Source organism: Pristiophorus japonicus, chromosome 12 (assembly GCF_044704955.1).
Source record: "Pristiophorus japonicus isolate sPriJap1 chromosome 12, sPriJap1.hap1, whole genome shotgun sequence".
Taxonomy (NCBI): Eukaryota; Metazoa; Chordata; class Chondrichthyes; family Pristiophoridae; genus Pristiophorus; species Pristiophorus japonicus.
The window spans coordinates 61,012,222-61,025,759 of NC_091988.1; the positions used below are offsets into that span (position 1 = coordinate 61,012,222).

The 13,538-nt window shown below is 49.4% G+C and overlaps 1 protein-coding gene across 2 annotated transcripts in view; it reads left to right on the plus strand.

Moving 5' to 3' along the window:
• Nucleotides 1-13,538, plus strand: part of LOC139277286 (ubiquitin-like modifier-activating enzyme 1) — a 355,737-nt gene that overhangs the window by 70,697 nt on the left and 271,502 nt on the right. For both annotated transcript variants that reach the window (XM_070895554.1, XM_070895555.1), the window contains exon 14: nt 1,254-1,419. In XM_070895554.1, coding sequence (XP_070751655.1) covers nt 1,254-1,419 — 166 coding nt within the window. The remainder of the gene's footprint in view (nt 1-1,253; nt 1,420-13,538) is intronic.

Genomic DNA, 13,538 nt, shown 5'->3' on the forward strand with positions numbered 1-13,538 from the left:
CATTCTTGTGAAACTGGGCTGCACCCCCTCTTGGGATATCTTTCCTCCTCTCTGTGAACATTCCCAACATCACAGGTAACTTGCTGCAGAAGACCTGTATTGTGCTCTCTGGCACATCAGATAAGGCGCACTAACTGAGATCTTCAGCTTAGGAAAGCTCCTTTTGAGTCAAATTTCCTCTGCAGGCCCAGTCTAAAGACGGAACGATGTCACTCCCATGTGGCAGAAGTGATCTGGCGCTTTGCAGAAGTGCTTAAGAAGCTAGGTCACCATAATGGGTTAACCATTACCACTCAGGTCATCTCTGTTAATGCAGTTGTACTGCTGATCTTGAATTGCCGTCAGGTAGGATCTGTGTTGCAGTGCGGAATATAACTGCACCCTAACTGACGTCACGGAACCATAATTTCTAGCACAGAAGACGGCCATTCGGCCTGTCGTGTCTGTGCCGGCTCTTTGGTAGTTCGGCTGTTTGCGCTGGTTGTGGCTTTAGAGTAACAACAACCTTTTGCATTTGTATCGCGTCATTAACATACTATAATGTCTTGAGAAGGAGCTATTATCAAACATAATTTGAAACAGAGCCACATAAGGAGATATTAGGACAGATGACCAAGGTAGGTTTCAAGGAGCATCTTAAAGGAGGAGAGAGGTACCGAAGTGGAGAGGTTTAGAAAAGCATTCCAGAGCTTAGGGCCTAGGCAGTTGAAGACACGGCCACCAATGATGGTGCGAAGAAAGTTGGGAACGCGATGCGCAAGAGGCCAGAAATGGAGGAGCACGGAGGGTTGTAAGGCTGGAGGGGGATACAGAGATAGGGAGAGCGAGGCCATCGATGGATTTGAATACTAGGATGAAAATTTTAAATACCTGAGGTAGGCAGCCCCCCATCATTCCAGCTTTACACCAATGGTAGTAGAACTACCAGTGGTGCAAAACTAACTGGCCTCTTGTCCATTTGACCAGCGCAAAATGACACGTACTGATCGAGGGTGGGGGAAGCATGGATTAAAGTCACAGGAATCCTCGGAACTGGTGTCTGGGCAGCAGTTCTTCCAGCAATGACTGAGATATCTGACCCTGTGCCAGATGCCTCTGGCTGCACACTGTTGCTACATCACCCATTGCTTTCAGTGTGTGTGTATTAAGGGTGGCAAGGGGCAGGGGGAATTTCTGTTGTTGACGAACCGCTGGTTTTTTTTGTTAGAAGAGTGCTAATATAGTCTGGTTTGTATTTTTTAAATGCTGGATAGAAAATGAAGTCGGAGACGGCAGCAGCAGCGGTGATAAAGATGAATCCTTCGATGCGAGTCATTGCTCATCAGAACCGTGTTGGACCAGAGACTGAGAACATCTACAACCAGGATTTCTTCGAGAATCTGAACGGAATAGCAAATGCATTGGATAATGTGGAAGCTCGTAAGTGGCTCTGTTTAGATGAACAAAGGTTGATTACCTGATCAATTTTGCCTCGCACATAAAAACATACAAAGGGACTTGCTCTTTGACAAGCAGAAACCCACATCTTGCTGCACTATTTCATGGATTGCCAAAGAAAGACTGAAAGGCACTATATATAAATATATAGTGCCTTTCACGATCTCAGTACGTCCCAAAGCGCTTTACAGCCAATGAAGTACTTTTTGAGGTGTAGTCACTGTTGTAATATAGGAAGCGCAGCAGCCAATTTGCTCCCACAAACAGCAATGTGATAATGACCAGATAATCTATTTTTTTTAGTGATATTGGTTGAGGGATAAATATTAGCCAGGACCCCAGGGAAAACTCCTCTGTTCTTCTTCGAAATAGTGCTGTGGGATCTTTTACATCCACCTGAGAGAGCAGACGGGACCTCGGTTTTGCGTCTCATCCAAAAGACGGCACCTCCCACAGAGCAGCACTCCCTCCGTACTGCACTGGGAGCGTCAGCCTAGATTTTGTGCTCAGGTCTCTGGAGTGGGACTTGAACCTACAACCTTCTGGCTCGGGTGACAGTGATACCACCGAGCCAAGACGGAAAGCTTCAAAATTGCGTTAGAAACATCCACGTACAATATTTTTTCTCTCTCTCTCAGTGGCCACAGAATTATTCTTCCACCTCTGGAACTTGAGTACAAGTTGGAGACTGAAGTCTCCATAAATGCAGTCTCCTTCTCTGTAAAAGGAACATTGTGTAAGAGCCACTGCCGTCAACTCTGAAACACAGATTGGATCCAAATGGACCTATAGTTATGTTTGTTCATGTTCATTGTGATATGTCCTTACTATACAGTATAAATGCACACGAGGCCCATACTTGAGAGAAGGTCACTCAATGACCAGTTAGTTACCTTTATTACCAAGACCTCAGGTGAAGTAGGTGGGTGGAGTCTAGGTTAGGAGTGTCTCCTACAAATTCGCCCCTTGTGGTCAATGTTCTCAAGGTGTACAACTTAAGTCAGCTTATACATGGGTTACAATGATAGTTGAATACATGACATCACCTCCCCCCCCCACAAAGTCTTATTGGGATCACAGGTTAAGTCTCTCTGGTGGTTTACGCTCCCTTGTAGAGTGCCTGAGTTGGGGCTCCGGTTGTTGGGCGCTGGCCTGATTGTCTGCTGTTTGCGGTGCCTCAGGCCTGTCTGGACTGCCCACAGTGACTGGGCTCTCCTCCACTTGGTTCCGGTGTTCGGTCACCTGTGGAGGAGTGAACTCTACAACGTGTTCTTCCTCTGCTTCTTCTATGGCATTGCTGAACCTCCTTTTAGTTTGATCCATGTGTTTGCGGCAGATTTGTCCATTGGTAAGTTTAACTACCAAAACATAATTTCCCTCTTTGACAGTCATAGTGCCTGCAAGCCATTTGGGCCCTGCATCGTAATTAAGGACAAAAACAGGGTAATTGACATCAATACATCGCGCCCTCGCATTCCTGTCATGGTAGTCACATTGTGACTGATGCCTGCTCTCAACAATTTCTTTCATAGTGGGGTGTATAAGGGATAACCTGGTTTTGAGCGTCCTTTACATTAGTAGCTCTGCGGGTGGAACCCCTGTGAGCGAGTGTGATCGGGATCTATTGGCCAACGGGAGGCGTGATAAGCGGCTTTGTAGGGAACCCCCTTGGATTCTGAGCATCCCCTGTTTGATTATCTGCACTGCTCGTTCTGCCTGGCCGTTTGAGGCTGGCTTCAACAGTGCCGTTCTGACATGGTTGATTGCATTGCCTGCCATAAAGTCCTGGAATTCAGTGCTTGTGAAGCACAGGCCATTGTAGCTGACCAAGATATCCGGTAGCCCATGGACGGCGAACATTGCCCGTAGACGTTCTACCGTGGCAGAGGATGTGCTTGAATTTAAAATGGCACACTCAATCCATTTGGAGTAGGCATCTACTACAACCAAAAACATTTTTTCCCATGAAAGGACCCGCGTAGTCCACATGGATGCGTGACCATGGCTTGGCGGGCCAGGACCAGGGGTTAAGGGGGGCTTCCCTGGGTGCGTTGCCTAGCTGAGCACACGTGTTGCACCTGCGAACACAAAGTTCCAGGTCTGCATCTGTCCCTGGCCACCAAACGTGTGACCTGGCAATTGCCTTCATCATGACAATGCCCAGGTGTTCATTGTGAAGTTCTCTGATAAACACCTCTCTGCCCATCTGGGGCATGACTACTCTGTTTCCCCACAGTAGGCAATCGGCCTGAATCGAGAGTTCATCCTTGCGCCTATGAAACGGTTTAAATTCCTCAGGGCATGCCCTGTACATGGCTGCCCAGTCCCCATTCAGGACACATTTCTTAACTAAAGACAGTAACGGGTATCTATTTGTCCAGACTTTAATCTAACGGGCTGTCACAGGTGAGCCTTCGCTTTCGAAAGCTTCAACAGCCATGACTATCTCAGCAGCATGCTCAGTTGCCCCCTCAGTGGTGGCTAGTGGGAGCCTGCTGAGTGCATCGGCGCAGTTTTCAGTGCCCGGTCTGTGCCGAATTGTGCAGTCATAGGCGGCTAATGTGAGTGCCCACCTCTGTATGCGGGCCGATGCATTCGCATTTGTGGCCTTGTTGTCAGCCAAAAGGGACATTAGGAGTTTGTGATCTGTCTGCAGCTCAAATTTCCTGCCAAACAGGTACTGCTGCATTTTTTTTTTACTGCATATACACATGCTAGCGCTTCCTTTTCTACCATCCCGTAGCCCCTTTCTGCCTGGGACAGACTTCTGGAGGCATAAGCTACCAGCTGAAACTGACCTTTGGCATTCACATGTTGCAACACACACCCGACCCCATAGGACAACGCATCGCATGTTAAAACAAGTTTCTTACATGGCTTCTATAATGTTAACAGATTGTTGGAGCATAACAAATTGCGTGCTCTATCAAAAGCCCTTTCCTGGCTGTCCCCCCAGACCTAATCACGACCTGTGCATAGGAGCACGTGTAGCGGCTCTAGCAGCGTGCTCAATTTGGAAAGAAAGTTACCAAAATAGTTCAGGAACCCCAGGAACGAACGCAGCTCCGTCGTGTTACGGGGTCTGGGTGCTCTCTGGATCGCTTCCGTTTTGGAAGTAGGTCTGATCCCGTCTGCTGCTACCCTCCTCCCCAGGAATTCTACCTCTGGAGCTAAGAAGACGTACTTTGCCTTTGTCAGTCGCAGCCCTACCCGGTCCAGTCTGTGTAGCACCTCCTCCAGGTTGTGGAGGTGTTCTTCAGTATCGCAACCCATGATAAGGATGTCATCTTGAAAAACCACCGTCCTTGGAATCGAATTGAGGAGGCTTTCCATATTTCGCTGAAAGATCGCGGCAGCCGAACGAATCCCGAACGGACATCTGTTATACTCAAACAACCGCTTGTGTGTCGTGAGGGTGGTCAGCTTCTTTGATTCACTCGCCAGCTCCTGGGTCATGTAAGCTGAGGTCAGGTCCAATTTTGAAAAAGGTTTGCCACCGGATAGTGTCGCAAAGAGGTCCTCCACTCTCGGTAGCGGATACTGGTCTTGGAGTGACACCCGATTGATGGTGGCCTTGTAATCACCACATATCCTGACCGACCCATCCGCCTTGAGTACCGGCGCGATCGGGCTCGCCAAGTCACTAAATTCGACTGGCGAGATGATGCCTTCCCTCAGCAGGCGGTCCAATTCGCATTTTATCTTTTCCCGCATCACGTACGGCACCGCTCTGGCCTTGTGGTGTACTGGCCTGGCATCCGGGTTCATGTGAATCACTACCTTGGCCCCCATGAAAGTGCCGATGCTGGGTTGAAATAATGAGTCAAATTTGTCCAGGACCTGTGAGCATAATACTCGCTCCACAGAAGAAATTGCATTGACATTGCCCCATTTCCAGTTCATGACAGCAAGCCAACTCCTCCCAGTAGTGCGGGACCGTCCCCTGGGACAATCCAGAGTGGCAACCTGTTCTCCGAATCTTTGTGGGTCACGACTATCATGGCGCTGCCTAGCACCGGAATGATCTCCTTTGTATATGTCCGTAGCTGTGTGTCAATCGGCAATAATTTTGGCCTCCTGGCCTTGGACACCCACAACCTTTCGAACTGTTTGATACTCATCAGGGACTGGCTGGCCCCCGTGTCTAGCTTCATTAATACTGGGATGCCATTGAGGAGCACTTCCATCATTATCGGTGGCGTCCTGGTAAATGAACTGTATATGTTCTCCACATGAACTCGCTGAACTTCAGCTTCCAGCGAATTCCCCCAGTATTCATTTGACCTCGTAGGGCTTACATCGGGTCCGTCCTCCTCGTACATCAACCTGGCTGCAGGCTTCCTGCACATATGCGCCAAGTGACCGCTGACATTGCAGTTTCTGCAGGTATATTGCTGATACCTGCAAGCTCTGGCTGGGTGTTTGCCTCAACAGCTCCAGTATGAGCTGGAGGCCCCGTTGTTGGAAACAAAAGGTCCATTACCAGTCGATCGTCTCTGACTGTCTCTGTTACTGTCCTTAACTATCCCATTAACAGGTGTTGATGGCCCCATTACTGGCCCCATTGTCCATTGCGATGGCATGAATCGCCGTTCAGCTAGCCATTGTCTCTGTTGAATTCCCCCTTTGGATTCGACTACATGCTGGGGCATGTCCGATTGCTCTTGTCTGCCTCGAGAACTGTGTGCCGCATTAACAATGTTGACTCCCTGGTCGTTTGCCGCATTTGAGCCAAGATTTTTGTCATACATCATTCTGGTCTCTTCCTCCCCTGAGATAAATGTCTGGCCTATCAGAGCCGCCGCTTCCAAGGTCAAGTCTTTGGTCTCAATCAGTTTCCTGAAAACCCCAGCGTGCCCGATGCCCTCAATAAAAAAAGTCTCGCAGCATCTCCGCTCTGCATGCATCTGGGAGCTTACATAGGCTCGCCAGTCGCCGGAGATCTGCCACGAAGTCAGGAACGTTTGCCCTTCTCGCCGCCGGTGCGTGTAAAACCGGTGTCTCGCCATGTGCATGCTGCTCATGTCCACCGGCTTCTCTGGCGCTAGAAGGTCCTTCATCAGGGAGTATGTTCTGGATCCACAAACCGTCAGGAGATGAGCCCTGCATTTGTTGGCCGAATCCTGTCTCAACCATTCCTTAGTGACAAAACTTTGCTGTAGTCTCTCAATAAAGTCGTAAAGTCATCCCAATCATCACCAACACAGTACCTCTCTTCTGTGCTGCTCGTGGCCATGCTCGCGTGGTTTAAATCCCAGTTTCTCGTCGCCAATGATATGTCCTTACTATAAAGTATAAATGCACACGAGGCCCAAAATTGAAAGAAGGTCACTCTGTGACCAGTTACCTTTTATTACCAAGACCTCAAGAGAAGTAGGTGGGTGGAGCTTCCCCTTTTATACCTGAAAGTCCAGGTTAAGAGTGTCTCCCACAAGTTCGCCCCTTGTGGTCAATGTTCTCAAGGTGTACAACTTAGGTCAGCTTATACATGGGTTTCAATGATAGTTGAATACATGACACATTGCATTACGTAAAAATATAATAAATTACTATGGTGGACTTATACTATAATATATTAATATAATATATTTTATATTAACATATATAATATATTTAATACATAAAATACAATAACACAGTTTAATAATACAGAGAAATAGTAAAGATTTTGTCTCTGCAAAAATAGGTATGTACACGTTAGGCCAATAAACAAAATTTTCCTCGGTCTTGTTTTTCCTCTCTCATTCATTCTATTCTATTCAGCCTATTTGGGAGGCCTTATATTTTTTTCCTACATTTATTTGGTGGCCCTTTGGTGGGCCTGGGGCTTGAAGTGGGTAGATAATCTCAGCCTTGCTCACAACAAGAAAATAAGCTGTTTCTCATACTTGGCACCAATTGGCACTTAATCATTTTTTTTAATTTAATTGGACTTTTGCTGCCGTGCAATGATTGGACTGAAGCCAATCCTTCCTGCAAATTTACTGTAATTCTTAACAATTTGTGGAAACACGGACTCCTGAAATAGTGAATAGCCTTTAAAAACATAGCGAGCCCTTCCGGAACAATTACACAGCATAGAATAGAGGCAATTTGAATTGTTAGTATGTGGGTGGAGGTGATTGGGGAAGGAGCCCAAAACCCAAGGTAGAAGTTCTTCAAGTGTGTGGAGGGCTTGGGCAATTCAGCCGTTCTAGCACTTGGCTACTGAGGCTTATAAATGGCAGACTGGGGAGCAGGGTGGGGGAGTTTTGTTGCTTTCCCATCAAAGTGCTGAGGGAGTGCTGCACTGTTGGAGGTGCTGGCTTTTGAATGAGACGTTAAACCGAGGCCCCGTCTGCACTCAAGTGGATGTAAAAGATCCCATGGCACTATTTCAAAGAAGAGTTGGGGAATTATCCCCGGTGTCCTGGCCAACATTTATGGACGTAGCTATTTGCAGTAGAAAATGCTCTGATAGGTGCGCCATGATCACATGACCTGATTGCTGATTGGTCCCCTTGGCCCAAGTTCCTGCCCCATCCTGGCCCAAGTTCCTGCCCTTACCACCTCCCACGCGCGCCCCGCCTCACCCTCCCCCCACCCCGGGCCTTAGACGGGGCTTTATGTGTGGGTCACAGATTGTTGACAGGTTTATTAGGTAGGAAGTGGGTGGGTGTCGTGACTTCCGGATTTCATCCACTCCAATAATGTCCCTTGTAACACACGCACCGAGCTGTCCGAGAAATTGTGTGTGATATAAAGGGGTTGGAAAATGTGATCTGTCTTCCCTGAGTTCCCTCCCTCCCCTCCGATCCCCCCTCCCGCTTCCTCCCCCCTCTCTCTCTCTCTTTCTCTCTCTCTCTTTCTCTCTCTCATATGTCCTTACTATACAGTATAAATGCACACGAGGCCCATTCTAGAGAGAAGGTCTAACCTTTATTAGCCCGCACTGAAGTGCAGAAGATGGGTGGAGCTTCCCCTTTTATACCTGAAAGTCCAGGTTAGGAGTGTCTTCCACAAGTTCACCACCTAGTGGTCAGTGTTCTCACAGTGCACAACTTAGATCAGTTTATACATGGATTACAATGACAGTTGAATACATGAAATCACCTCCCCCCCCCCCAAAGTCTTATTGGAATCACAGGTTAAGTCTCTCTGGTGGTTTACGCTCCCTTGTAGAGCGCCTGAGTTGGGGCTCCAGTTGTTGGGCGCTGGCCTGAGTGTCTGCTGTTTGCGGTGCCTCAGGCCTGTCCGGACTGCCCACAGTGACTGGGCTCTCCTCCACTTGGTTCCAGTGTTCGGTCACCTGTGGTGGAGTGAACTCTACAACGTGTTCTTCCTCTGCTTCCTCTATGGGGTTGTTGAACCTCCTTTTTGTTTGATCCACGTGTTTGCAGCAGATTTGTCCATTGGTAAGTTTAACTACCAGAATCCTATTCCCCTCTTTGGCAATCACAGTGCATGCGAGTCATTTGGGCCCTGCAGCGTAGTTGAGGACAAAGACAGGGTCATTGACATCAATACATTGCGCCCTCGCATTCCTGTCATGGTAGTCACATTGTGACCAGCGCCTGCTCTCAACGATTTCTTTCATGGTGGGGTGTATAAGAGATAACCTGGTTTTGAGCGTCCTTTTCATTAGCAGCTCTGTGGGTGGAACCCCTGTGAGCGAGTGTGGTCGGGATCTATTGGCCAACAGGAGGCGTGATAAGCGGCTTTGTAGGGAACCCCCTTGGATTCTGAGCATCCCCTGTTTGATTATCTGCACTGCTCGTTCCGCCTGGCTGTTTGAGGCCGGCTTGAACGGTGCCGTTCTGACATGGTTGATACCATTTCCTGCCATGAAGTCCTGGAACTCAATACTTGTAAAGCACTGGCCATTGTCGCTGACCAAGACGTCCGGTAGACCATGGGTGGCGAACATTGCCCGTAGACTTTCTATCATGGCAGAGGATGTTCTTGAATTGAGAATGTCGCACTCGATCCATTTGGAGTAGGCGTCTACTATAACCAAAAACATTTTACCCATGAAAGGAGGACCTGCGTAGTCCACATGGATGCGTGACCATGGCTTGGCGGGTCAGGACCAGGGGCTAAGGGGGGCTTCCCTGGACGCATTGCCCAGCTGGGCACACGTGTTGCACTTGCGAACACAAAGTTCCAGGTCTGCATCTATCCCTGGCCACCAAACGTGTGACCTGGCAATTGCCTTCATCATGACAATGCCCAGGTGCTCATTGTGGAGTTCTCGGATGAACACCTCTCTGCCCATCTGGGTCATGACTACTCGGCTTCCCCATAGTAGGCAATCGGCCTGAATCGAGAGTTCATCCTTGCGCCTGTGAAATGGTTCAAATTCCTCAGGGCATGCCCCGTACGTGGCTGCCCAGTCCCCATTCAGGACACATATCTTGACTAAAGACTGTAGCGGGTATCTATTTGTCCAGACTTTCATCTGACGGGCTGTCACGGGTGAGCCTTCGCTTTCGAAAGCTTCCACAGCCATGACCATCTCAGCAGCATGCTCGGTTGCCCCCTCGGTGGTGGCTAGTGGGAGCCTGCTGAGTGCATCGTCGTAGTTTTCAGTGCCTGGTCAGTGCCGAATTGTATAGTCATAGGCGGCTAACGTGAGTGCCCACCTCTGTGTGCGGGCCGACGCATTTGCATTTATGGCCTTGTTGTCGGCCAAAAGGGAGGTTAGGGGTTTGTGATCTGTCTCCAGCTCAAATTTCCTGCCAAACAGGTATTGGTGCATTTTTTTTACTGCATATACACATGCTAGCGCTTCCTTTTCTACCATCCCGTAGCCCCTTTCTGCCTGGGACAGACTTCTGGAGGCATAAGCTACCGGCTGTAACTGACCCTTGACATTAACATGCTGCACCACACACCCGACCCCATAGGACGACGCATCACACGTTAAAACAAGTTTCTTACATGGGTCATATAGTGTTAACAGATTGTTGGAGCATAACAAATTGCGTGCTCTATCAAAAGCCCTTTCCTGGCTGTCCCCCCAGACCCATTTGCGATCTTTGCGTAGGAGCACGTGTAGCGGCTCTAACAGCATGCTCAATTTGGGAATAAAGTTACCAAAATAGTTCAGGAACGAACACAGCTCTGTCGTGTTACGGGGTCTGGGTGCTCTCTGGATCGCTTCCGTTTTGGACCCGGTAGGTCTGATCCCGTCTGCTGCTACCCTCATCCCCAGGAATTCTACCTCTGGAGCTAGGAAGACGCACTTCGCCTTTTTCAGTCGCAGACCTACCCGGTCCAGTCTGCGCAGCACCTCCTCCAGGTTGTGGAGGTGTTCTTCAGTATCGCAACCCATGATGAGGATGTTGTCTTGAAAAACCATTATTCTTGGAATCGACTTGAGGAGACTTTCCATGTTTCGTTGAAAGATCGCGGTGGCCGAGCGAATCCCAAACAGACATCTGTTGTACCCCTTGTGTGTCGTGATGGTGGTCAGCTTCTTCGACTCACTTGCCAGCTCCTGGGTCATGTAAGCTGAGGTCAGGTCCAATTTTGAAAAAAGTTTGCCACCGGATAGCGTCGCAAAGAGGTCCTCCAATCTCGGTAGCGGGTACTGGTTGTTAAGTGACACCCGATTGATGGTGGCCTTGTAATCACCACATATCCTGACCGACCCATCTGCCTTGAGCACCGGCACAATCGGGCTCGCCCGGTCACTGAATTCGACTGGCGAGATGATGCCTTCCCTCAGCAAGCGGTCCAATTTGCCTTGTATCTTTTTCCGCATCACGTACGGCACCGCTCTGGCCTTGTGGTGTACTGGCCTGGCGTCCGGGTTTATGTGAATCACTACCTTGGTCTCCATGAAAATGCCAATGTCGGGTTGAAATAGTGAGTCAAATTTGTCCAGGACCTGTGAGCATGATATTCGCTCCACAGAAGAAATTGTATTGGCATCGCCCCATTTCCAGTTCATGACAGCAAGCCAACTCCTCTCCAGTAGTGTGGGATCGTCCCCCGGGACAATCCAGAGTGTCAACCTGTTCGCCGAATCTTTGTGGGTCACGACTACCGTGGCGCTGCCTAGCACCGGAGTGATCTCCTTTGTATATGTCCGTAGCTGTGCGTCAATCGGCAATAATTTTGGCCTCCTGGCCTTTGACGCCCACAACTTGTTGAACTGTTTGTTACTCATCAAGGACTGGCTAGCCCCCGTGTCTAGCTCCATTGATACTGGGATGCCATCATTATCGGTGGCGTACTGGTGTATGAACTGTATATGTGCTCCACATGAACTCGCTGAACTTCAGCTGCCAGCGAGTTCCCCCAGTGTCCATTTGGCCTCGTAGGGCTTGCATCGGGCCTGTCCTCCTTGTACATCAACCTTCCTGCACATACGCGTCAAGTGACCGCTGACGTTGCAGTTTCTGCAAGTATATTGCTGATACCTGCAAGCTCTGGCTGTGTGTTTGCCTCCACACCTCCAACATGAGCCATTGTTGGAAACCAAAGGTCCATTACCAGTTGATCATCTCTGACTGTCTCTGTAACTGTCCTTAAATGCACCAGTGACAGGTGTTGATGGCCCCATTACTGGCCGCATTGTCCCTTGCGATGCTATGAATCGGCGTTCAGCTAGCCATTGTCTCTGTTGAATTCCCCCTTTGGGTTCGACTACATGCTCGGGAATGTCCGATTGTCCCTGTCTGCCTGGAGAACTGTGTGCCGCGTTAACAATGATGACTTCCTGTCCACTTGCTGCATTTTAACCAAGATTTTTGTCAAACATCATTCTGGTCTCTTCTTCCCATGAGATAAATGTCTGGGCCATCAAAGCCGCTGTTTCCAGGGTCAAGTCTTTGGTCTCAATCAGTTTCCTGAAAACTCCAGCGTGCCCGATGCCCTCAATGAAAAAGTCTCATAGAATCTCCGCTCAGTATGCACCTGGGAAATTACATAGGCTCGCCAGTCGCCGGAGATTTGCCACGAAGTCTGGAACGCTTTTCCCTTCTCGCCGCCGGTGCATGTAAAACTGTTGTCTCGCCATGTGCATGCTTAAGGTTTACGGTCTTCCCCGATCAACTTACTAAGCTCTTCGAACGTCTTGTCCGCCGGCTTCTCTGGCGCTAGAAGGTCCTTCATCAGGGAGTACGTCCTGGATCCACAAACCGTCAGGAGATGAGCCCTGCGTTTGTCGGCCGAATCCTGTCCCAGCCATTCCTTAGTAACGAAACTTTGCTGTAGTCTCTCAATAAAATCGTCCCAGTCATCACCAACACAGTACCTCTCGTCTGTGCTGCTAGTGGCCATGCTCACGCGGTTTAAATCCCAGTTTCTCGTCGCCAATCATATGTCCGTACTATACAGTACAAATGCACACAAGGCCCATACTAGAGAGAAGGTCACTCTGTGACCAGTAACCTTTATTAGCCCGCACTGAAGTGCAAAAGATGGGTGGAGCTTCCCCTTTTATACCTGAAACTCCAGGTTAGGAGTGTCTCCCACAAGTTCACCACCTCGTGGTCAGTGTTCTCACAGTGTACAACTTAGGTCAATTTATACATGGATTACAATGACAGTTGAATACATGACACACTCTCTCTCTCTCTCTCTCTCTCTCCTCCCCCCCCCCCCCATCTCTCTCTCTCTCCCTCCCCCCCCATCTCTCTCTCTCTCTCTCTCTCTCCCTTCCCCCATCTCTCTCTCTCTCCCTCCCCCATCTCTCTCTCTCTCCCTTCCCCCATCTCACTCTCTCTCTCTCTCTCTCTCCCTCCCCCCCATCTCTCTCTCTCTCTCTCCCTCCCTCCCCCCATTTCTCTCTCTCTCGCTCTCCCTCCCCCCATCTCTCTCTCTCTCTCTCTCTCTCTCTCTCTCCCCCCCATCTCTCTCTATCTCTCTCTCCCTCCCCATCTCTCTCTCTCTCTCTCTCTCTCCCTCCCCCCCATCTCCCTCTCTCTCCCTCTCCCTCCCCCCATCTCTCTCTCCCTCCCTCCCTCCCCCATCTCTCTCTCTCTCTCTCCCTCCCCATCTCTCTCTCTCTCTCCTCTCCTCCCTCTCTCTCTCTCTCTCCCTCCCCCATCACTCTCTCTCTCCCTCCCCCATCTCTCTCTCTCTCCCTCCCCCCATCACTCTCTCTCTCTCCT